General features: G+C 49.5%; 1 protein-coding gene across 6 annotated transcripts in view; it reads left to right on the plus strand.

Moving 5' to 3' along the window:
- The window catches only part of DENND1A (DENN domain containing 1A), a 535812-nt gene that overhangs the window by 475388 nt on the left and 34493 nt on the right, over positions 1 to 25931 (plus strand). For all 6 annotated transcript variants that reach the window (XM_068552005.1, XM_068552010.1, XM_068552006.1 and 3 more), the window contains one exon: positions 6182 to 6313. In XM_068552005.1, coding sequence (XP_068408106.1) covers positions 6182 to 6313 — 132 coding nt within the window. The remainder of the gene's footprint in view (positions 1 to 6181; positions 6314 to 25931) is intronic.

A 25931-nucleotide genomic window follows, 5' to 3' on the forward strand; every position in this document is an offset into this window, starting at 1 on the left:
AGGATTTGGCTTTGTCTGACCTCTCTCACTGCGGTAGAAAATATTTCCTTGGCTTTTTTGTTCCCCTCCTCTGCCCCTTCCCCTTTACGTGGCAGCATATCTGTGTGGCTCCCTAGATGCGTCCAATACAGACATCTCAAGTTTGGTTTCTGCTATGAAATTGAGGCAATTCCCAACAAAGACCCAATTTTCAAATGTACTGGGTTGCCACCTGGCCTCCTCTAACTCTGCATGGCAATGGTGACCCCTCAGGTATAATCAAGAACCCAACCTTGCCCTCTTCACTCTCGCCTTGGGTTTGAATTGCAAATAGAAAATGTGGGGCTGACCTGTGGAGAGGTCACCATGGTGTGTGGAGGGTCCATCTCTAATACGACTGAGCAGGGCCCCTTCTCCATCCCTCGTTCATTTGTGCTGCAGACTTTCAAAGCATCTGAAAGAGGCGCTTTCAGGGTATCCGTGTGACCATTGGCAAATAATTGTTAATAGAGACTGCAGTGTGGCTTTCTTCCATACCTGCTCTCCTTCAGCCCAACAACAAAAAAAGAAGGAGGGATAACACATTTCTCTGGATAAATGGAACAAGGTGGTCAAGTTCTTCTATAGCTTGGCCTTCTTTGAAGTTTAACTTGCTCAAAATTAGGAAGAAGAAGAAATGGCAAAGAATGCTACCCAGCCGTCACTTTCTAAAGGGAGAATACAGTGCTTTTGTCCAGAGCACCTCCCTGCCAGACCTGGCCTGCAGGAGGATGCTGTGTGGCTGGGCTTGCGGCTCTCCACAAATCGCGTTCTATCGCAGCGCCGTACGCAGCCGGCACCAGAATGCCCTGTTTTAAAAGCGGTGGCTGCACACGCATTCTTTCTCACCTACAGGAAACGTTAAGATATTTACATAAGGATGTCATTTTTTTGCCTGTTGGGGAACCCCTAAAAAATTATCTTTTTTCTTCAGTATCAAAATCAAAATGACTGAATCAACTGTGTCCATTTCACAGCCCCCTTTTTTTTTTTTTGGCCGCGCCACGCAGCTTGCAGTATCTCAGTTGCCGGACCAGGGGTTGAACCTGGGCCACAGCAGTGAACGGGCCGACCGAGTCTTAACCATTGGACCGCTAGGGAATTCCCTCACAGCCCTTTTTAAATCTTTGATCTTTTAAAGATAAATCGAGCTTGTTGATTTAGAGTCTGTGTGATTGAAAGGAGCAAATTCACAATTGGGTTAGTGAAGGCTTGAGTTTCTGGCTAAACATTTCCTAGTGTATTGAAGAGAGTGAGGAAGCACGTATAGGGCAGGGAGATCCAGGTAGACTCTTGTAGAACAGACGTTTTCACACCGTATCACACAACTGTCAGCTCCCTGTCTCCGCTGCAACCTCAATCACAGAAATTCCAACTCTGGATACTATTTCGATATCAATATTCACATTTTAATTTGCATTTGCTGTAGTGTGAAGTAGACTGGAAAAGAAGGGCACTGCACAAACCCGAACATGGAGACCAGCAAGCTGAGTCAGAGATGGGAGGCCTCGGCCTCACACCCACAGGAGGCTTTAAAGCTCCCCCCTGCAATGTGGAGTGGTGTTTAGGCCTCTGAGGCAGATGGATGAACCGAGTTCAGTGCTGGTTGTGTAGGATATTAACTGTGTGACCTTGAGTAAGTTACTAGACCTCTCTGGACTTAGTTTTTCTCATTTATAAAGTAGGGGAAATAGAGATTTTTACTGGATTGTTGTAAGGATTAGAAGAGGTAATGGATTTAAACAGCAACACATAGTAGCCACTCGGCAAATGGGAGTTACCATCCCATCTGTCCTCTCACATCCCACACCTGGAGCAACCAATCTGCCCACACACCTGTGGGCACAAACCCTGAGAACATGGCTGGTGTGGGATCCTCTCCCTTTTGGTCCTCCACACAGCCACCGGAGTAGTCTTCCAGGCACCCTGCTCCCTACCTCCCCTGGGCCAGGAATGTTCTCCTCGAATCTCTGCCTCATGAAGTCACATCCTCAGCTCCTTCACCCCAGCTCCCACCCAAGGCCACACAGAGCCCCCTTCCTTCTCTGGGTTCCTGCCTCCAGACTTCTCCTGGGGACTCTTGGCCCTGCCTTCTCAGCAGACAGGTGGAAATTAGATCCCAGTCATGATTTTTTATTCCAGCTTGGGGAAGGTGATACGAATTGGATTATTTTCTGACTCCTTTGCTTTACCGAGGGATGGGAACTAATAGTGTCCCAGCTCTGAGCCGAGCTGTGGAGGCTCCTGGGAAGAAATCGGCCGCCCTGCAGTGGCCTCTGATCTGCAGCTCTGTCTAGTGTCTTCCTCCTGTGTGACTCTTCAGGAAGGAACAGATTTACCCTTCCCACCAGATTCATGATCTTGGTGTTTTTTTTTAATGACATTTTGAACATTTACAAATGAAAAACATGTTTATTGGAGAAAATTCAACAAATCAGGCAAGCAAAAAGAAAATAACCTCATTTTATAACCTGCATTTTCACTGACTGTATCCTGACCATTTCTCAGACCACTAAATGTTTCCTGCACATGTTGTTGTTTTAAATGGCTACATATAATTTTATCTGATGGACATACATACATTCATTAATCCCATTATTGGACACTTTAGTTCCCATTTTTTCTAGGCAAACGTCCTCATAGGTAAATCCATGCGGGAATTCTTAATTATTTCATCCAGATAAATTTCTGGAAGAGGAATTAGTGGGCCAAAGGCCCTTTACCTCTTTTAGGGTTTTGATAGGAATTGCAGTTTGTGTTCCCACCAGAAGGGTGTGAGAGTGCCCGTTTTCCCGTACTCTTTGCTGATGGCATCTTTGTTCATTCTTAGAACACAGTTTCTTTAATCATGAGTACCAAGAGTTGTGTTTTTGGATCCCTACAGTGTGTAAGGTCTCTACTGGCACCTATAGCAGAGGACGTAAACGGGCCCTATTTCTTTCCTGACTAGGGCTCCTCCTGCTCTGCTCTCTAGGACCCTGGGAGGAAGCAGCTGTCCTTCCCCAGGTGGAGGAAATAGTGAAGAAGTTAACAGACTGGTGGGGCGAGCCACAGGACTTTGTAAGAAGCCTTGGGCACCTTTGGCTCTTCTAACTAAAGAAAATTAGCGTGCAGCACTGCTTACTGATGCACAAGCACATGTGTATATTGGACACATTTGCCTTCCAAATGTTCAATTCAACAAAGATTCGTCAGAAAGCGTGCACTATATTCCAGGCTCTGGGGCAGAGAACCCAAACCCCAAGGCATTCAGTCTATAGGGATAAGATAAGTGCACAGATAGCACACAGCACGGCAGCTTAGGATCAGTGTGACAAAGGGGTTTCTGAGGATGAGGTCACATCTGATGATTTGCTGAGCACCTCCTCAACTCAGAATACCCTCTCTTGTGCTATTGTCATGGGTCGATATGGTATAAATGCCAGAAATCACATCGCTCTGGGCTCCTCCACTTTCTAGCCATGTAGCCTTGGGTAACTTGCCCTCTCTGAGCCCTGTTTCGTCACCTATAAAAGAGCTATAATCCTATTTACCTTGTGGTTCTTCTGGAAACTAAGTGTGATAGTGAAGGTCAAGGGTCTGGAGAAGTGACTTCAGGTAGTAGACACTCAGCACAGGGAAGCTCTTCCTTTTAGATGGCGCTTTTTCCATTTTGCAGGGAATAAGACTCTAACGTTCAATTTGTGCAGGACTTTGACATTTTTCAAAGCTTCCTCACATCTCATCTCATTTAACCCATTCTCTTAGTAGCCTTGAAGTTCGCCAAGCAGATGGTGGTCTCTCCGTTGCAAAAATAAAGAAATAGGTGCAGAGAGGTTGAGTGTATTGGAAAGATCAGACAGCTAGTTAATGGTAAAAACAAAACCTAAGAAATTTTTACTTAAAATTTTAACTTAAAAACTTAAGACATTTTTCCCAAAACTACCACAGACATTTTCAAAAATAGTTATCATCTTATAGTTTTCATTACTATCAATATTTTCTTTCTAGATTACCCTACTGCGTCATGTCTTTATTTTTCTCCCCAACCAATCACACACACATGCAATATTTTTCCTGAACTAAAAGTGAATTTTTTTTTTTTGCTGCTGTTTGGCTTTACTCAACCTCTTATGTCTGTCCTCTCGGTAACCCCACTGGGTCCAAAATGCCTCTTTTGCCCTTTGTTACTTTCTGACACAGAAGGAGCCCCTCCCCCTCTTTGTTCCACTTGACCTGAGCACCTTAGGGCAGCCCCTTTCCAAGAGAGCTATTTCTAATTGGCTGGCGGCAACTTCTCTCATCACTGAGCCTCAGCCAGGCTAAGACTCGGGGGCCACTTGATGCAACCCCTCCCCGCAAAACCAGGAGGTCACCATCTCCCTGTGTTGTTACCAAGCAGTGCAGAGACTCAGCTGGGTGTGTGGAGTTGAACATATAGAGAAGAGGGGTGGGGGAGGGATCCCTATCGTTTATTTATTTTTATTATTAAAGTGTAGTTGATTTACTCCCTGTAGTTTATTGAATACCTATTAGTAGGTACTCAGTTATTATTATTGAGTACTGTATATAGGACACTATTGAGTAAAAATGTTCAAGACACATATGTTGCTTAATTTCCTTTACTCCTCATAGCTGCCATAGCTCCATCTTACAGATGAGGAGACTGAGGCTCAAAGATGTTACATGTGTTTCTTCCTTAATGCATTATTATTTAGTAAGGGATCACTTTCCTCCATGTGTCACCGTTCTATTTGACTGAGTAAGAACAACCAATTGTCTTTTATGTGCAGAATTTAATGAGTACTAAGGGTGTGTGTTTTGTTGACCAAAATGTGTATTTGTTTTTGCAATGAAAATAATTGGAAACTGTATTTATTATTTTATTCTAGCTGTTATTTTTACTTAGAAAAAAACAATGATTTAAATGTTTTTTACTTGTACATTTAATCTCTGCCTTGCTTAAATGAAGATGTAAGCAACTTTCATGACTTGAATAAAGCCATATGATCCATATTGCACAACTCGGCACCATCCATGTCCCAGAGAACCCATGGGTATAGTCAGCTGCCAGCGTTAGGCAAAGGAGCCATTACCTGCCTTTTGCATATTGGGATTTTTCTTTACCTTAAAATTTAACTTCATTCATCACAAGCACAAATTAAATGTAAATTTCTGATTTTAAAAAACTGACATTGGCTCCCTAAATACTCTCCAGGTCATAGAATCCTAACTTAGACTTCAGTCTCTTTCTTCACTCTCTTCCAGAAAGACTAGGGCTAAGAAAGAGGGAGCAGAAACACATCGTTTTCACAAATAGTAACATCATCAGTAGACAAACGTGGAGAAAATGTCCACGCTCACAAATAATCAAAGTAATGCAAATTAAAACAACAATGAGGTCTAATTTTTCACCTCTTAAATTAGCAATACATTTTTAAAACGATGAGGCTAACACGCACGGTGAAACTGATAACACATCCATTGCTGGTAGTTGGTGTAAATTGGAAAGCAGTTTGGTAGAGTGAATAAAAAGCCTTAAAAATGTTTATATCTTTTGATCAAGCAGTTTCATTCCTAGGGATTTCTGTAAAAGAAATAATCCAAAAGAAAGAAAGACTGCAGTGCTTATCACTGTGATGTTTAGAAAGTTAAAAAAAAAAAATTAGGAACACTCTAAATGCCCAATAGTAGTAAGAATGGTTTATTAAATTATTGAGTATCTGCTCAGTGAAATATTATGCATCCATTAAAATTATCATTCTAATGACTATGGAGCACCATGGAGATGCTTATAGTAGAAAAAAAACAGAATGTAAAACTATGCACGAGCTATGATTGCAAGTAAGTTTTAAATGTCTGCAGGTGGACAGAGTGAATATTTAAAAATTAAAATAGCCATGTAAGGTAGTAGGATGAAAGATTTCCCCCCACACACACTATTGTGAATTATTATGTTATCTTTGTAATTTAATATGCATGATTTTGGTTTCTCTACTCCTTAAAAGTCAAAGGGCCAAGTTAGCCTTCCGTTTCCTCCATCTTTAGCAGGGGGATAGGCTCAGAATGTCCCAGAGGGAGTTCCCTGGCAGGCCTCTTAGCGATGGGGTTGGATGGAGCCCCTGTGCTCATGGCAGGGGTCATGACCCTGACACCAACCCCCCGACCGGGCTTCTCCCTGCAGGACATCACCGAGAATGGCTGTGTCCCCACCACAGAAGAGCAGCTGCCAAAGACTGCACCGTCCCCACTGGTGGAGGCCAAGGACCCCAAGTTCCGAGAAGACCGGAGGCCAATCACGGTCCACTTTGGACAGGTATGTACCCTGGCCCTTCCGTCTGGGCTTTTTGCTATGTTTCAGCAGACGATATAGCACATGTAACAGTTTTTCATTTCGGCTCTCTCTGGCAAAACAAAACAACTCCATGGAGTTTTGCACGTCTCAAAGGTTCGCTTGGTGCAAACATTTTTCAAAAAGGTGAATTGTCAGAAATTTTGAGGAGACAGCATGGCTCTGGTCATAAACCAGCTGAACTGTTGAATGAAGTCATTAAATGCAGCTGCTGCCTCCCCACTCCAAGGCACTCCGTTTAAGGTGCCTCTGTTAGCTAAGCATCTCATTAGAACACTTTAGCATCCCAGGCCCTTCTTTGCACCTTCAAATAAAAGGTAACAAGCAAAGTCTTAAAAAAAATCAATTAGGAGTTCTTTATTAATGTACTTCCTGAAAATCAATTCTGGGGGTCGTGCTTCTCAGAGTAAACACTCACGCTACGATTCTCATGATCCGATTCTGTAACCAACTGTTTTCGACCTGAGCGTTTAAAAATTGTCCAGTTGTTTGATTTTTTTCTCTTAAGTAAAACATATAGAAACTGAAAATTTTCTTATCCATTTCCTATCAGTGGTTATATTTTTGGTTGAAAAAGGTTGTATACCCTCTTCTACTCTTGAATTAACTCTCTTGATTAGCAAAGGTCATAATTTTTTTATTTGTGAGAAATGGCTCTGTTAGCAAGCTATGACTGTAACAAGAATTTGCAAGGTTATTCATTCTTAAATCACCTGATTCTTTAACCATTTATTAGATGAAGCATGATTAAAATAATCTTCATGATTTTATCTTAAATATGATGCTATTTTATCACCTAAATGATCTAGAAGCATGCATTTAAAACATTCCTGCTTTTAGCAGACATTTATCAAGTGCCTGCTATGTACCAGGCTTTGAGCTATTCAGAAATGAAGGGAACTAATGAAATTGTTGCTGTGGGTTATTATTGTGAGGGATGAGTTTGTTGAAACATAAGAATCTTCCTCTGTAATCGATATTTTTAGATAATACATTCATACATCTTAAACTTGGGGACATCCATCCCCTTTTCTGATTTCACACTTAAAAGGGATGTTATAAAAATGGAAAGAAACGTCCACAGGGCAGTGCTCATCTGATTAATGATTATCTTCAAATTGCGTCAGTGTTTGCACCCCTGAGGAGCTGCCTCCTCCCGGGGCTCAGGCCCTGCTGGAGAAATCTGCGCCCCAGTTCCCTGGCTGTGTTTGCTGAAAGCACAGCCTCGGTCGTCGCCAGCATGGCATTCCAGAGCCAGCTTCCTGCTTTCCTTTGTCCTCATTCCTGCACACACTAACCTTCCCATGAAAAGAGCCCCTCTCTGGAGTTTGGAGCCCATTACAGAGAAAGAGGGGGTGGGGGGGGGAGGGATTTCATGGTGTTAAACATTCCGTTTTCGAAACACAGAAAAGGAGGCCCTATTTGAAATGGAGAAAGACCTTCTTTCCATTTCAGCGAGAAGTAGAGATGCTTTAATGTCATTCCCAGCTAAATGCAGAATAAGAGCGTGTGTGCGCACGGGTGGGGGATAAACAATTAAAAAAGCCACCCCAAACTCTGTTGAAATAAGAGCTGTCTGTGCCTTCACAGGTCTGTAAACTGGAGAGGATGAAAGTGGCTTTTTTCCCCCAGTTTGTCACTTCCCTCACGTGGCTGCCAGCATTATGCAAGTGTACAGGAAGGCAGGGTTTTTTTAATGCATGCATGCGGATTAAGGTCAAGCCCCAAGTATCAGCCATGCAGCGGGCTCTCCCTTACAGCTGCAGCCGCAGAGCCTCCCCACAGCCGCGAGATGCCTTAATTGAGACGTGCTGTCAAAGTGACAAACACATTTGCATACAGTCTACACTCTATTTATTTTCTCTGGAAAGGTCTACAGTCTGCTGTTGGTTGAACATTCTTAATCAGTTTGCTGTAAGTGAACTGCCAGCCAGCTCACTTGTGCCGGCCGCTTCTTCATTAGGTGACAGATTAGCTGCAGGGGGGATGGGCCACAGAAACCGCAGACCTCTTTCTTTTAACTCTTTCCAGCTTTGCCCTGGTACTAGCTTGTCCTTCAGTCCTTCCCTGGGCGCCTGCTTTGATGGGCCATTGACCGGAACACGCAGCGTTTCTAGAGCACCTACTACCGGCAGACCTGAGTTTTAGGGGCTAGGTATTCTCAAAGAAGTCCTTCGAGTTCCGTTTCAGAATTTTTTGCCACACTCTCCTCTGTACTCCATCTGTACCATTTTTTTTTTACTTGATATTTTTCTTTAAACAGACTCCAACCTGACATTTATACCAACTTTACCCTCATCTTATGCAATGATTGTTGATAAAACCATAGTTTGATGTACTGGTCCAGTTTTTTTCAAAGGTGTATCCAAAAAAAAATTTTTAAGTGTCCATCCATGTATCACCTGAACTACTCATGTAGCCCCAACAGTACATATTCTCCTCTTGGAAAACATGTGTCATCTCTGCCATAGTCCTTTGAGGAAGGGATCATTAGCTGTATTTTATGGACCCAGAGCCAGAGCTCAGGGACCTTCCCAGGGCCACATTGCCAGCACAGAAACCCAGGACGGTTCGACTTCAGAACCCATTTCAGGTCCGTCACCAAGCAGAGACATCAGCTTCTGTTTGAAATGTCTAGTAAAACTAATGTGTCCTGGAAAAATAATTTAAGCTAGCCACAGTGCACACTAACCTCAGAAAGACCCTTGCCTTGAGTCTGTGTTCCTATGGAGTTCATTCTTTAAGAACAGTTAGCTTTCCACTGGGGGCAGAGACTGTTGAGATCTTTATTACATTAATCCCTCCACCTTGCAAAGCTGGTGCCCATGAAGCCAGCCAGGGGACTCCATGAAGACGTTTGGCAGGGTGGCAGGGAGCCCGGGGGAGGCCTTTACAGACCCCCTGGGGGAGGAAAGGTGCTCTCTTGCCTCTGCTGCACCAGAGCTTCCTCTTTCAAGGCTATGACCATTCCTCCCTTTAATTCTGCATCTATTCATCCATGTATTGAGACCTACCATGTGCTTTAAAAAAAAAAAAAAAAAAGTACTTGTGGGGCATTATAAGGGTGACAGAACAGCAAGTGGTCAGCCCAACTCAGAGTGATGAGAACAGTGGGAGAGGTGAGCTCAGGGCACTCTGAGGGTCCCACAGGGGCAGCCGCTTCACCTGCAGGGCCACTGTCTGTAGACCTAAGCTGAACCCTATAACTAAAAGATATTTTGTCAACAAACTGAACTCACTAACATTTCATTTGTTTTCTAAAACAGACATACATAACGCCCCTCAGAGCTCATCATGAGCCATGTCAGTGGTTCCAGACAAGGGCAAATCCAGGGAGTTTTAGTTGGCCTCTACATCCTTATCATGTCTGAATTCTTTAAAGAGTTCAAAAGTCTCTGACTTGAGGGACTTCCCTGGTGGTCCAGTGGTTAAGACTCCGCACTCCCAATGCAGGGGGCCCGGGTTTGATCCCTGGTCAGAGAACTAGATCCCACATGTCACAGCTAAAGATCCCACATGCTGCAACTAAAAGATCCTGCGTGCTGCAACTAAGACCCGGCGCAGCCAAATAAATAAATTTTTTTTTTTTTAAAAAGTCTCTGACTTGAGAATATTCCTACCTTGGAAAATGTTTAGGTTTAGGGAGGCTGTAAATAGCTTTCCTTTGTTATTTTTTTTAGCAGTATTTTTGTTTTTTTTTAAATTCTATTTATTTTTGGGTGTGTTGGGTCTTCGTTGCTGCACGCGGGCTTCCTCTAGTTGCGGTGAGCGGGGCCACTCTTGGTTGAGGTGCTTGGGCTTTTCATTGCGGTGGCTTCTCTTGTTGTGGAGCAGGGGCTCTAGGTGCACGGGCTTCAGTAGCTGTGGCGCTCGCGGGCTCTAGAGCGCAGGCTCAGTAGTTGTGGCGCACGGGCTTAGTTGCTCCGAGACATGTGGGATCTTCCCGGACCAGGGATCGAACCCGTGTCCCCTGCATTGGCAGGCGGATTCTTAACCACCGCGCCACCAGGGAAGCCCCCTATAAATAACTTTTTTTATTCTCCCAAGTTCAGAATCAAATGAGAAATAAGGCCCAGGAGACAGTCAAATGAGATTAAAATGCCAGCTTTTTTACCAATAGGCTAAAAGGAGAATACTGCTTTAGAACTGAGGCCAAATGGGCTTGCTGAAACCTCACCTCCTAATTGAAAAGACTGAGCTACTCCCCACAGGAGACGTGAGCAATTGCAGGCAGCACCCAGGGTGCCTGTGGACCGACTGCTGGGCGGGGGCGGGGGCACCGGGAGCACAGAGCATGCTCAGTTCCTTCTCCCAAACTCGGAGGGAAGCACTCCTCCTCCCCTGGGCAGCCGAGAGCCAGAGGGCGCAGAGAGAAGCTAAGGGCTCCCCCACCCTTTTCTCTCCTGGGCAGGGAAGTGGACATTCTCTCTTTTCTGTGGCTGGGGAAGGAGTGAGGAAGCCCTGCCCTCCCCAGGAGGGTCTGGGCGCCCCTCAGCCAGACGTCTTGGCTTGACCCTTCCCCATCTGAGAAATCAGAAGAGGCAGCACCCCCATGGAACCTGCCCTGCTGCCTGCGTTTAATAAGTGGACAGGCCAGGCGCTTTCACTTCTGTACTCATTTAATCGAATCGACGTTAGCTGGTAGGGAAGAAGGCCTCATACCCATTGTACGGCTGGGGAAACAGGCCCAGAAGACGTTTACTTGAATTAGGAGCTAATTCATACTCCACCACCAGCAGCACCCCTGCTTCTCTCGGCTGAGTGCAGCTCTGCCTCCCTGGCCTGAGGAACTGGACTGGCAGTGGCACCCAGTGACACTGGGTTCTCGTCCTGCACACGTGCTGCCACATGCTGTGGGCCTCGGCCAGGGACTGGGCCTTCCCAGGAGGTGGGAGGACAGGGCAAACCCGCTCCAACGCCCCCTTCGTTGTGTTCCCCCCCAGTTGATCCTACAAACAAAGTAATTGCCTGCCTTCCAATCTGCTAGATTCCAAAAAGTGTGCATTGAAAGGTGTCTATTCTTCCGGTTGAGCAAAGCTCTCTAAACCTCTTTAACATAAAGTTTGAAAAGCCAGTTAAACCAAAGCTCAAACTAAGTGCTACCGGGCTTCCAGAGACCTGGGACGGAGTGGTTTGGATACACCCCCAGAAGCAGCTCTTGGAATGAGGTTGCCTGCTTATCTGTGCATACGGAGAGTTCTGGCTTTATAAGGGTGAGCTGGGTCATTTAGTGCCAGTCTCATGCTGCTTTGGAGAGGCTGCCCAGCCAGCGAATGCCTTCTCAGCACCCTCAGCTCTGAGCGCCCTGAGAAACCCCTTCTGTCCCAGTGTCTGGAAGTCACACACGATTCCCTTCAACTCAGCCGTTACCTCCCAAACACGTCGGACAGATGTTCGCATGTTTCCAGACACCTCACACCACAGGCCTGCAGTCTGAATGTGCACTCCCACCACACTCACCCTCCTCCTCCATCTCCCACCACAGCGAGGTCCATCCACAAGCCCAGGTCCACTCCCCACCCCTCAGAGCCTCTCCCTTCTGCCCTCTGCCACTGCCCAGTCCCTCTCCTCTCCAGCGCCTCTGTGACAGCTTTGGTTCAGGCTGCATTATCGCTCACCTGGACTGCTCCGCAGCTCCCTAACTGGCCTCCGGGCCTCCAGACTCCACCGCACTGCATTCCCCACACAGCCTCACACACAAGTGGCCGTGCCACCTCCCTGCTCCTCGTCTCCCCTGAAGATTCCACCTTCACCCTTGGCAGAGCCCGCGAGGCCCGGGGTGATCTGCCTGTCCACCCTCAGAGCATGTCCCTTTGGTAAATCCTCCCAACTGATTTGGTCGTTCCTGTCTTTGTGCTGCCCCAGAACTTGGCACATGCAGTGCATCTCACGCAGCCATGTAATTATACCTTTAGGCCCATGAGAATGTGAGCCTGGAACATCCACCATAGGGCTCGGCACTGACCTGGCAGTCAGTAGATGTCTTGAGGTTTTATTATTGATGTGGGTTTTCAAATTGATTAATAATTGATTGATTATTGTTTAAGTACTTGTTGTGTGTCCAGGTTATTTGGTTTTATTTCTGTTGCTATGCTTGTAATTCCATTCATTTGAAAAAGGAAAATGAATATTCCATTAGTGGTCAAAAACTACTTCCAAATCACTTTCCATAAATAAGGGTTCTGTTTCCAAGTAGAAACAGATTTGTATTATAGGAATTTAGATACTGTCTCATTCTATTTTGTGTTTTTATGAGCTCCTAAGGTCTAGTCCTAAATGCCCCAGGAACGGAGGGGAGGGGAGAGAGGCGAGCACTGGGACACCCCGAGACTTCCAGGATGGGTCGACCTGGAAAGGAAGAAAGCTGGGGAGAGAGCAGGCAAGGGAAGGAAAGGCCCGGTGTCCCTTGAATTCTATCAAAAAAGCAAAGATTTTATCTGTAAAAAAGACTGAGCTGTATAACCAAATGCAAAGTATGAACTTGGATTTTTTTTTTAAAAGCTTCCAAGATATTCTTGGGAAAGTTGGAAGATCTGAAGATGGGCTGGGATGTTAGGTGATATGTTAGAGCTGTTGTTGACGTCATGGTTTTTAGGGGCTTATCTTTATGCCTCAAGGGTACACACTGCAGTATTTAGGTGATGTCTGAAACTTGCTTTCAAATGGTATGGCCAAAAAATTACACACATGCACGTGCACGGGCACGCACATATGTAACAGCCATTCACAGAGAGAGAAAGCAAATACAGCCCCCATCCCCCCAAGTATGTAGCTGCTGAAAGGCAGAGGCTGATCAGCTGATGAAAGCAGTGTGGTTGAGGGTTAAGCACAGATTCTATCATCAGGCAGCTGTGGACTTAAATTTCAGTTCTGGCCTAAAAAGCTGGTAACCTTCACTACGTAACTTAACCTCAGTGAAATCAGTTTTCTCAGCTTTAGGGTGGGGATAATAATACTCACGTCATAGGTCTTTATACGGATTGAGTGAGGTACTGTCTGCCTGGATCAGCGCTACACATGGGCGCTCGGTAAACATCAGTCTCTTTCTCCAGTGCAGCAAAAGCAGAGCCAGACGTCAGTCACCCACCGACATGGCCTCCCAGTCAGCCTGTCTTCCCAGCGCCCATCACACCGCGGCTCTCAGAACACACACCCCTCAGTGGCAGCCCCCCCTGCACGTGCACACGTGTAACTGACCCTCGTGCCTACAGCTCTTGTGGGAAAGTCAACACCTAAACCGAGGAGGGCTGGCATCGTGGGGCAGGGGGAGGGCTGGGGGTATGGCAGGGAGATGGTGCCCAAGTCTGCCTCACACACGTGAGAGGAAGGGGCCAGGGGGCAGGTTGGGGCACCAGGCGTGAGTGAGCAGAGGAGTGTCGTGGTCTGCCATCCAAAGTCGTTTTCTTGGCCTAACTTATCAGCTGTGCCTTCACAGACCACAAGGCAGAGCTCTCTGCACGATGCTCCTTCAAACCCTGTTGTTTTCAAATCGTATTTCCCCCTTTTCCATTGCCCCTTTTTCCACTCTTTCAACCAGATTTTTGCGTGAGAAAGCGAGCACCACTGGGGTGGCCTCCTGCTCCATTCCCTCCAGCTCCCGGGTGCCGTCTACAGGGTGACCAGCAGGCAGCCCTGCCTCCAGTGCAGGCTGGTGGCTGTGCAGAGTTGTCCTGACTCAGCCCCTGCCATTACCGAAGCAGTGTGGTCCCTAACTGGTAGTGGGTTTGTCAGGTCTGCTGGCGAGGGTGGCTGGCTGGGCCTGTCTTTCCATGTGACCTCACTTTCTCATAGCCCAGGTAGCCCAGAGACAGCTTTCTGATGCAAGGTTAACAAGGCCAGGCTTTGTTCCGCAGAGCAGACATGTTCGATTTCAAGAGGAAAAACTTGCCAGTCAAAAAAGAGAAAGATTCTGGAAGTTCATAAGGATTGGGTTGAAAATCCAGGCAATTTCTGATTAAGCGTGTGATGTTGCCTTCTCAGCTAGTATGCCACAGGTAGCTCAGGGGCTCCCGATGTGCCACGGAAGGGCTGAGAAAGGTCAGCGGCCAAATGAAAATCCAGGTTCAAAATAGCAATTTGCTTTCTAAGCTCCACCACCGGACCTCCATTCAGCACAAGTTAAGGAGGTCTGCAAAGGGCCAACGACCATAGTCCACGCCCCTCCTGCTAGGCCTTGGGCACTTTCACAGCAGTTTGAGCACTTCTCATGGTCGAAGAGCAGTGAGGGAGGGGAGGGGGGCCATGAGGCTGAATTGCTCGCCACATGCCAGGCACCGTGCTGAGACCTGGAAAAGGGGGTCTGTGTTCCAACTCCAGTTCCCACGAGTTAGTCCACTGAGTCCTTTTAACCAGCCTACTGGGTCTCAGGTATCATCTCCTCTTGCAGAGGAGACAGGCTCAGAGAGATTGGGGGTGTAGCCAAGGTTTACAGCTCAGAAGCAACAGTCAGGATTCAAAGCCATGTTGTCTATTACTAGACCTCAGGTACACGCTCCAGCTCTGTGCTAAGAACATGGCAGTTTCCTGCTGAGTTTGTAGTGATGGGGCCAGTGCAGCAGCCTCTGCAGGTGGCCCAGGATCCCAGGATGTTGGACCACAGTAAGGCCTTGTTCCTGGTTTCCTTCCAGATCCCAGGCCTTCCTTAATGTTTCTGGGCCTCGGTTGGCACCAAGACAAGAAAGTTAGTATTCTGCACCCAGCGTAGACTCTGCACACCAAACCCATCACTAGACACCAGAGGCACGCTGGGTGCTTTCTTCGTATGTGTGAGGGATTAGAATGCAGGATAGAAACTGGGCATGTGTAGGAGTTAGTATTGGGGTGTCAGGGGCCAGCCCAGCCCCCAAAGACCAGGGGCAGGGCTTATACTGGGAATCTCCATCAGTTAGGTTACTTTGGGTTGCAAGAGGCAAAACCCCAAAAGAAAAATTGTTCATTCATAACAGCTTCAAGTATGACTTGATCCAGGCATTAAATCATGTCAATCAGACCCAGTTTTTTGCTGCGTTCTCCCGCCTTGGCCTCCTCTGCTGGTACCATTCTCAGGGAGGCTTTCCCTGGCTGCAGCAGCTCCAGACTGTATCCTTCCAGGGGCAAGACCATCAGGAGGGTGTCACTTCCTAGTGACTACCACACGAGGCATGGGTTCACTCATTGAACCAACTTTGATCATATGCCTGTCTTAGAACCCATCATTGTGGCCAAGGGTTTTCTGTTGGCCACGAGTAAGGCTCTACCTGAAATACATACCTAAGAAGTACAGGAGGGGTAGTTCCTGGAAAGGAAATCAGGGGGCTATTATCAAAAGAAGGGAAAACAGGTTAAATTGATAAATGTGCACAGAAGCCAAACAGGAGACATTGTCCCAGGCCTTTGTCCTCTTGTCTGATGGCAGAGAAAGGTTCACACCCAGAGTGGTGGGGATCTTGAAATCAAGAGTATACATGGTGGAGAGCCAAGGTCAGAGGTCACCCAAGGCACCAGATAGAGAGGGGACAGGTGAGTGCATGGCAGGGAGGTACGAATCAGGGCTTGCAGGTTACAGAGATGGGCACAGTTGCCTGTGACAGCTTCTGGGGAGTGGAGTGTGCCAAGTCAGCTGCAACCCAGGGCCCAGAGGTGGAGAAAGAGCCAAGAACCTAGGTCACTTGTTCAGCAGATAATCACAGATACCTATTCTGTGCCACATCTGTGAAACCAGGGTGCCGATCGCAAGGCCCCTGCCTTCAGGGAGACCATGGTGTCACAGTGAGTGGTTCAGCTTAATCCTGGTGGACAGAATCCATCTGGTGGTTTTGAAAGGCACAGACCTGTGCTGTATGATCATGCCACGGAGCATCTCAAAGTCCCTTTACGTTTGTTTTAAACTCCAACCAGTTTGGTCCTCGGGGTGATTCCCCACCAGCATGCTCAGGAGGTGCCCATCACCTCATCACTGCTGACTTGCTGGAGATCACTGCAGAGTAGATGCAATGTTTGATTATTGCCCTTGCTCTCCATCAGCTTCAAGGACTAGACAGAGAGCTCCTTGTCCTCGTTTAGGTGGGAGCAGCCTCTCCAGGCTATGTCTCAGATACCTGATGATGGGTTCTGGACCTGAGAGACCAAACAGAGCTGCTGTTCTAGCCTGTTCTAGGATGGGGTGGCAACTGACTTCAGGTGGAATTCTCTGCATCTTGCCCCATGACTTTCTCTGGCTGGTTGCAGTAGAGAAGTCTTGCCTTCTAAATCACTCCTTTGGCCCAAGGTAGAGTCTCCAGAAAGGTCCAAGTAAAATACACCGAGGCATGGAAATGGGGCTGGCCGGCAGGAGCCTGGTGGATGGATGAAGTGTCGAGTCCAGCAGGGCAGGAGGTCTGAACTGGACTTCGCACCAAGGGAGCTGTCTTTGGTCCTCCTTCCCTTGGACAGAGCTCTTCCCCAGCTCTGGCCTGTCCCCTCTGACTCTCCACTCAGTGGGGAGCTTGGCTACCCCTGTGGTTTCCAGCACCACCTTTGCTCTGGCAGCTCCAGTGTCCGCTTTTCATCCATCCCTGCCTCACGAGCTCCACTTGCTGCAATGTCTTAGTCTGTCCTTGGCCTTCCCCAGACTTGCGCCACCCCAGTTGCCCTTGGATGTCAGCCCCACCGCACCCGTACATCCCTCATATTCCTGGGGTCACCCGTCGCTCTCCTCCACTGGTCTGTGAGGCACAAGGGGCATCAGAAAACATCAACAAGTAGTGAGATAGGAGGGCCCGTCAGCCCTCCACAATGTGGGTCCCTCTCCAGGATTCTCTCCCCGGGGCACAGACTTGCTGGATGATCAGGAGAACTTACCCAGCCACCAGGGCCCCCTCCCAGCCCCCTGCCCACGGCTGGGCCTGCTGGGCTGGAGGTACCTGCAGTCCTTGACGTTTGGCCAGTTCCTTCTCACCCTGCGAGACTCTGCTAAGTGCCCCCTTCCCAGGCAGAGTCCCTTCCTCTCCTCTAGTGCCCAGCACAATCCCGTGTTCACTCCTTCACCAGCTCTTCATGGGCGTCTGCTCCAGGCCAGGCCTCGTGCTGGGTGCTGGGGGAACCCAGAGATGAATGGGCTCCTACTGTCTCCAGTGCCAGGAATGGCCTTCCTCTTCTGCTCCAGCTGACAAAATGCCATCAGCCTTTCAGGGCCCGCTCAAGCGCCTCTTGCCCCACGAGCCCTCCCTGACTCCTCCAAGCAGAGCCATCCCTCCCTGCTCTGGGCCAGCACTGTCCCACGCCTGACACACTGTCCCCAGACAGGGATAGTGTCAGCCTCATCTCCGTGACCTTAGCACCCTTGCAGGGCCTGGTGCAGATGAGTTGCCCAGTGAGTCTGGGGAGTGACCGAGTGGTGAGCAGTGAATACACGGAAGGTGGTGGGTCATGGGAGGTGAGGGCAGCTCTGTGCATTCCCCATGCCCTTGAGCCACCAGTCAGTTCAGCAGAGCAGGAGAAATCAAACAAGGGAGGTGGCTCTTGGTCTGCAGGCCTGAGTTCACTTGAGGACCCCTGTGTGCAGTGCCGTGTGTGCGTGACAGGCCTCCTGCGTCCCCCAAGCCTGTCTACGTTCAGCAGTGTGACAGCAGGGTCTCTTTGCCAGAGGACTGACCAGAGCCTAAAAACAGCATTTCTTTTAAGGTCTGTGCTGGAGCAGCTCGGAATGCAGCTCCCTGCCAGGGAGAGATTGAGCCCAGCGGGACAAGAGCAGGAAATCTGATTCAGCGAGGCCAGAGGAGGCATTTTCTCAGATTAGAATTCTATGTGCCAAAGGTGGAGAGTTTATCCCAGTAGGGAAGGGGAAATAGAACATAAAATATTGAAAATAAATTCTATCCCACAAGCACGATCCTCCGGGAGAATCAGCTCAGCGTCACTGCCGGTGTGGGGAGTCCCCGCCCTGTGGCCACGGGAGCGCTGTGCCCGGAGCTGCCTGTCACACTGTCCCCCATCAATCCCTGAGCCCTGCTGTGGACGAGGTAAATGATTAACCTGGCCGTGCCTGGGGGAAGGGGTGTCAAGGACTACCTGAGAAGTGGCAGGCTGAGGAGGGGGTCGGATGTGTCGGGTCGGTTTTCATTCTCATGCAAACCCCTCCACAAGTATCATCTCACTGCATCTTCTCAACAACCCTGTGAAATTGATACAGTTATTATTATCCCCAGAAAGCTGATGCTCAGAGAAGTTAAGCAACTTGCCCAAGGTCACACAGTAAGTGGCAGAGCAAGATTTCCAAACCAGGTCTACCTGATACTGGACCCCAGGCCCTCCCCTCACTGTACCCCCCTCATCGAGCCTTCTGCCTTAGTTCCTTCTGGTTCCTGGGGTATCTGGTTGTGGCTGCCAGTGGTTTGGGGCACGCTTAGACTCCAGCAGTGTGGCTTAGGGTGGCTAGGGAGGTCCAGGTCACTGTTCTGCTTCTCCCCCACTCCTGGCTAAGGCTGATGGCTGCTCTCTGGATTTGAGACTTTGCTTCCTCCCCAGAGTAAACCTAACAGAGCCCTGGATTCCTTAACACAGGGGTAAGAACAACAGTGGTGCTGCCCTTCTGAGTGCCTGCTGGGCGCTGCGCAGTATGCTCAGCAGGTGTTTGCACTTTCTCACGTTATCTTCCCCAGACTGATGCAGGAGGGACCACGAGTGCCCCACTTTTCACTAGGGTCCGGCGTAATCCCCTGGCTGGTAGGATGGATTCAGATTCAAGACCCTGGCTTCTTCCATCATACTGCCCAGCTCAGCTGACCTGGGACAGGTTGGTGGTGACGGCAGCTCCCTGGCAGCAAAGGCTGCTTGCCAGCCTCCTGCACGCTACATCTGAGATGGCACTGACCATGTCCCTAATTTAGGTCATTGTTTTTGCCAGCTTAGTTTTATTGTCAGTCTGCTTAGTTCCATGTCTTCTGGAATATTGAATCACATTTAGTTTATACTGCAAAGAATTTTAAAATGTAATAAAAGTACTAAAAGAGAATGTATAAAAGGGACCTCTCCCAAGGGATCGCTGATTATATCCCACTTAACATGCAAAATGTGATGGGGGATTAACATTGCCTGGCAGCAATTTAAACTGAATTTCTGAGATGTTACTGCCCATCAGCCGTATGGTTCCATGGTTACAGCTACCTCTCAGCCCTCCTTGGGATGCGCTACTCCCTAACGCCTTCTAGATGGATCCCTGTTTGCACTTTCTGGAGAGGTTGATAGAGAGTGTTTCCAGAGGGGCAGTAGATGGAGCCTTGGCAAGATGGTGCCTCGGGAGGCCAGGTGGAGTGAAGCGGTCAGCAGAGATGGTGGCTCTCCAGGTGTGCTGACCAGGGGATAGTTCTCTCCACAGAGACAGGGCAGGACAGAGGGCCACTTTCACCCCAGAGCTATCTACCAAACACTTTCCATTGCCCAAACCATGATGACCAGCTAAGAATTCTTCCCCTGCTGCCCTCCTATCTTTGTGATTAAAAATCCTGATGCCTTGGAGTTTTTTGCCAGGCAGAACTCTGAGTTACTTTTTTATGCCTTCATTAATTCCTTCCTTCACTTATCTAACATATTATGAGGCACGTCAAACTCCAAGCCCTGTCCAAGTCCCCAGGGTTGCGAAGGAATGAGATGTGTGCCCTGCCTTCATGGCACTCTTTGTCTGGGAGAGACAGTGAACAAACCATACAGAAAGAGAAATGCTAGTAGAGGCAGCTGGTGAGGGCCAGGAGCTAAACCGCGGAGGTAGGCAGGGGCCAGGCCCTGGGGGAGCTTGAATCATATCTTGTGGGTGTCAGGAGCCAGTGAGGGATTATATTCAAGAGAATGGCATCTGGGAACATTCACTCTGGGCCACTGCTAGAAGGGGTGGAAGCAGGTGAGGCCAGGAGACCACTAACAATGCTGCCAGCATTCAGACGAGAGCTCGTGGGATGTGAGGATGAGGGAACGATGGGAGAGCGGTCCAGGAGACCAAAGGGACAGAGCGCCGTGGCCCGCTGGATGCCCTCCATGGGAGCTGTTGAGGTTCACCTTGGAATGGCACAGGGCTGGACGCAGGCTGAATTTCTCTTCCTCTAGCCAGCATGCTCTAATGAGATTTGAGGCGCAGCACATGATGAAAGGAGTGTCTGTTGGGATATACGGGGTCAATGTGGAAAGGCTCTGCAGAAGGACAAAATGGCCAGCTGAGAGGAACAGGGTACCTCCACCCTCACTGTCTTGCTTTTGCCCTGGGGCTGTCTACCATCCTCCTTCCTTTCCCCCCTTGCTCTGGGACCTGTAACCAGGGTACCCATGGCTTACTCTACCCCATGCCCCATCCCAGGGTAGGAAAGGTTAGGGCTCCTTCTCGCTGGGTTGCCAGCTCTTCAGCATCCCAGGGCATTTCTGCCAAGGATGATGTACAGTATTATGCTAAACCAGCTTTACAGACAGCCCCTTAAAATGCAAGCCTCTGTCTGTGATGGATGGAGAACATCCAGTTGTTCAGCCAACCACGTACGGTTTGTTGCAAACCTGCAAGAACCACACATGGGCATCTTGTTAGGCCCGTTATGCCAAGGACCCCATAAATAAATAGCAGAGTATGTCTTGGTGCATCAGGGCTGGAGTATGGAAATAGAGGCACTGCATAAATAATACATGTTTACAAGGTAAATACATCAGTACGTTAGCGTGTGCAGCCATAACCAAACCACCCCACGTAACAACCACGATAAGCTCCAGGGTCTACCATGTGATTGGCTTCCATCCATCAGTGTGCATCCGCATTCAAAATGACTGCTGAAGGGAGGGGTCCTCCTGCACACTGACCTTGAGGCCTTGGAATCGAGGCGAGTGGTGAGATTGCAGGTGGGCACCCTGACACACAGCTTTGCTGCCGAGGTGTGAAACCTACCACAGCCATGTGTTCCTGCAGATGTCTTAAGGTCTGCCGCCAAGCAGCAGGCTGATTAGCACCAAGGTGCAGGATGCGATGGGTTGCACCTACAGGAAGACGGCCGGCTGGGGGAAACGGATTTTCTCATTATGCAGATTGGCTCAGACTTAGGAGGGAGCCAGTGGATCGACTTTCCAAGTTTAAGTGACTCTCACCAGAGCCCTGTAACTTTCAGCCTTTCACCCTGAAGGTTGGGCTGGGTTTTCAGAAAGTCGGTTTCCCATCTCCGCCACCCCTTTTTCAGCCCTGAACCCCACTGGGCATCTGGAGCTCCGAAGAGGCAGCCGAGAGAATGGCCGCTGGAGTGGGTGCCCCTCCCCTCGGTTGTAATGGCACAATGCTGGATTTCAGTATTTTAAATGAAAAATATATGCAGTTAGCTGTGCACTGACAATGTCCTTGAGGATTTGACAGTGAGATTTTCCAGCAGTTGGTCTTCGTTAGGATCCTGGCGGTGTTTAATAAGGCAGTCGAACTGCTGGCACCTTGGGTTCCTGTTTGTTCTCCGAGGGCTCTGGGGCTGCTGCGGTAAGCACATCGACCAGAGCTGATCATTACAAGGGCGTACGCCACCATGAATAAAAATGTCACACGTTTTCCCATCTCACAGCGGTACAGAATGTCAGTCCTGTCAAACACACGTTGCGGGGAGCTGTGTGCAGTCCGTACAAATTGGAGAGCTGCATTCCCCCCCAGCCTTCTGATATTCTTCATTTGAAGCTGAAGAAAAACAGTTGTTAACCTATTAGCTAGGATTTTAAACTCTGCTGAGGCGGTGGAGGGCTAGACTTTGACACAGATAGAAATGTATGCCAGGGTCCAGGAATTTTAAAAACAGGTTCTCCATCCATTTGTTCTGAGGGAAGGAAAAAAAAAAAAAAAACCTCTGTCTGGCGAACCTGACTGTCTGTCTTTAACAGACACTGGGGAAATTTGGGGATATTTCACATCTAAGCTTCCCACCTTTGCATTCTCCTCGAAAAGTCTCTTGCTCTTCAGGGTGGCCTTGGGCTCAGCCTGTTAGACCAGGATATCTCTAGGTTGGGAGTTTTTCCTGATCAGAAACATTGCCAGCCTTGTGGACAGTGAGACCCAGTGATAGGATGACAACTAGTTGGTCCACGTTAGTCAAATGCTGGGCAACGGCCTTACTGACCATTTGAGGCTAGTCCCACAGTCTTGGGTGAGCATTTAACTTTGCACTCACCGTGTTCAGGCCTTGTGCCTAGAGCCCAGCATCCAGATGTGACCAGGATCCAGATGTGACCAAGATGCCACAGCACTCTCGAGGAACCCCTCGTCTTTAGGGGAGGGACAGAAGAAAGAAGCCAGGCTCTATCCAGCCAGGAAGAGAGGGATAGCTTCCAGGGAAGGGACGGAGGCTTGAGGGATGAGCTGAATCCACCAGGTAGGCAGGTGCAGGAGGGGCACCCAGGACGAGCATGTGCGTTGTGAAGGGCTGTGGCACATGAGTGGCTGGGCAGGTCTTTGCAGGGCTGGAAAAATGGGCTGCTTGTGGTGGGGTGGAATATGGGGTGGGTGGGCCAGGGACTGGGTCTCGAGTGGCCTGCCGAGAACCGTCTGAAGGACATGACCAGCTCCCCGGGCTGCGGGTGGACTGGGGCGGGGGGAGCTGGTGGCAGGGAGAGCAGCGCGGAAGCTGTCGTAATCATCAGACTCCCTTTTCGGAAGATGCTATGTGATCCTATCCGTACTACTGCAAAATCGGGAGAAGATCTTTATTTTAATTTCCTAGTGGTAGTACTGCTTGGGGTGGACACCATTCCAGAGATGATAAATTAGCCTTGGTTTTGCTGAGCTGGCCCCAGCCCTTAAATGCACCGAGCAAACCCTCCCCAAGTCAGGACACAGGCCTGGTGAAATGTAGGCGGCTGCAAAGACAAACCTTTCTGTGTGGTCAGAATGGACTTAGCAAGACAAAAAACTCAAGAGGATATTGGGGGGAAGAACTCCCCAGGGAGAGGGAAGCGCCCCCCCCCCCCATTCTCAAGGGGATAAGATTCAGCATCTTCCTTCTGCCGTTTGTGTACCGGGTCTGATGGAAGGAGTGTGGGCTTCTTTGGGGTCAGACTTACCTGGGTCTGGAGCCTGGTTCGGCCACCTGTTAGCAGTGAGGCGTGGGCAAGTCACTGAGCCATGCAGACTCAGTTTCTTCATCTGCCAAATGGGGATTTTACCTTCTCTGCAGGGTTGTTGGGATCATTAGAGACCTTACAGGTAGAGCTTCTAGTACAGAACCTGGAACATAGCAAGTGCCTCAAAACAGCCCCCCTGCCTCTGTCAGGGGGGGATTCTCTCTCCTAACATCTGGAAGCCCCTCCTGGCATCCCCAACCTCCTGGGAATGTCACCCAGGCACCCTTGATGGCATCCCAGATGGCTGCCCCCATGTAGGTAGCAGTGAAGCCCCCGCGTCCTGTTTCTGTCTGGGCAGAGAATGGCACGCGTCAGCAAGGCTCCCTGCCCCTGCCCAGCCACGGCCCGCATCTGCTGCCTGACCTCGGGCCGCCAATGGGATGCCACCTATTCAGACCGAGCAGCTGCACCTGACTAAAAACAAAGGGCTCCCCTCCCCCGCCCCACTGCTGGCCCCCTCCCTCCCCCGCCTCTGTCCCCCAAGCGGCCTGGGGTCACCCGGCCCCCTCGCAGCCTTCCCTCACAGCTGCCTCGCTGCTTTTGTTCAGCATGTGAACTTCCCCATCAGCCGAGCTCCTTGCACGGGAAGTAATCAGGGATCTTGACAAGGCTTCAAACCACAAATGCCACTACAAATTAACCAGCACCACTACAAAATACTACTCCTGTCAACATCAGGGAAGAATGCACTGCTCTCAGGACCAGGAGGAGCCGCCTCTCAGCTCAGCTCTCACTCGCCACAGAGTGCCGGGGCCCAGCAGAGAGAATGGCCTCGCAAGGTGACTTGTTGGGGCGGCTGAGTCCCCGGCAGCCCCTCTCCAGAGACGACAGCAGGTGCTACAGCTTTTCTTCGAGGGCCACCTTCAGCCCCCAGCACCCCTGCAGAGGGTGCCTCAGGACAGCGAGTTGCAGACACGTGGGAACCTCCCCCTGGAGTCCGACAACCAGCTTCCTAACGTATTGTGCGAATTGGGGCCGGAGGGATTATGGCAGGGCTTCTATGCAGAGGTTTAGGACTGACTGAGATATACTGGGTAGCACCTGGCCCGTTGAGGGTGCTCCAGGATGAGGCCCCTCCCAGCCTCCCTTTCCCATGAAGAAGCACCTTGTCATCGTGTACGAGCAGGATGGAAACTTCTTCCTCAGCTCTGATGCAGAGGTCCATCCTGTGCAGTGTCTTTCCATGAGCATCCCTCCCAGATTAGAGCCTGGAGCTGAGAGTTACCTCTGCGGATGCTGCAGGGCCCGAGGACCCCAGGGCCCCCTGTGGGGGCCCAGGGCCTGCCCAGTGCTGTTGGCACAGAGCGAGTGCTGTAGGACACCAGCGCTCAGTCTTCTCCAGCATCCTTGCTGACACTCTGAAGCGAAGGCAAGCATTTGATCCTCCCCAACAAGCAGGATCAGCTCTATCAAGTGTGGACGAGAGGATTCAAGATAATGACAGGAGTTGGGGGACAGGCGAGAGCTGTGCCCGAGTGAGCTGGTTGGGCATTTCAAAGGAGACACTCCACACAAATATAGCTTCAATACACTCCTTTTTGGAGGCCTATCAAAAGAAGCCCTCTTTTATTTTCATACCTTGCATAATAGCGGCTCTCCCTTCCCGAGGAGTAGAGGAGCCTTGCTCTCAGCCCAGAGGCCTTTTATAAAGCCACAGAAAGCTTTGTCTTCCTCTCCCAACCAGGGCCATTTCATGCACAGGTCAGAGCATTGATGTGGCTACTAGCCAGGAAAATTAACCAGGTGAACTCTTCCCTCGTTAAACAGTAACAGGGTTTAATTGTGAATTTTCTCTTTCACCCTCTCCATTCCTGGAAGCATATCTGGTTGGGCACATCCCTGGCACAGAGAAGCCCCCAGCATCTACCCAGCCTCCCCTTTGGGGATGCCAGGGCCTCTTCCAGGTGAGCTAGATGGGAGTCTGACAGAAAACGGACAGTTCAGAACACCATTCAGACCCAAAGGACCTGAGACCCCCTTTGAGGCTGACCTTGGAGGCCACCGTTCTCATGCCTCCAGCTGCCATGGGGCACGCCCCACCTTCTCTGGCCCTCAGAAAGGGTCACGGCGGGGGCAGCCCGCCACCTCAAGCAGGTTGCCTCCCCACCCCAAGCTTTGCACGCATAGACCTCGGCCTTCAATGAAGCTGCTTGATCCCTGAGGCCTCGGGCATCTCCGATCTTCTGCCCCCTTCCCCACACCACCGGTCCCTGCTTGGGGTCTGGCCTGTCCGCCCACTGACTTTGACATTTCACCTTCTGTGTGGCCTTAGGTAGCGCCTGTTTGCCCTCCCTGAGTCTGCTCTACCAGCTGTGAAAACGGGAGGCTGATTCTGACCTTAAAGGGATGTTAAAGGGATAGTCCAAGGTGTGTCCTCCATGGGGACTGAGGAAATCTGTGCACCGGTTCCCAAACAGCCGGCCCCTCCCAAATCCATCACAGGACTCCTGCCCCAGTGCGCAATTAACTTGAGACAAGCTCTTTGACCCTCTTCCGAAGGCCTGTCATC

Source organism: Eschrichtius robustus, chromosome 10 (assembly GCF_028021215.1).
Source record: "Eschrichtius robustus isolate mEscRob2 chromosome 10, mEscRob2.pri, whole genome shotgun sequence".
Taxonomy (NCBI): domain Eukaryota; kingdom Metazoa; phylum Chordata; class Mammalia; order Artiodactyla; family Eschrichtiidae; genus Eschrichtius; species Eschrichtius robustus.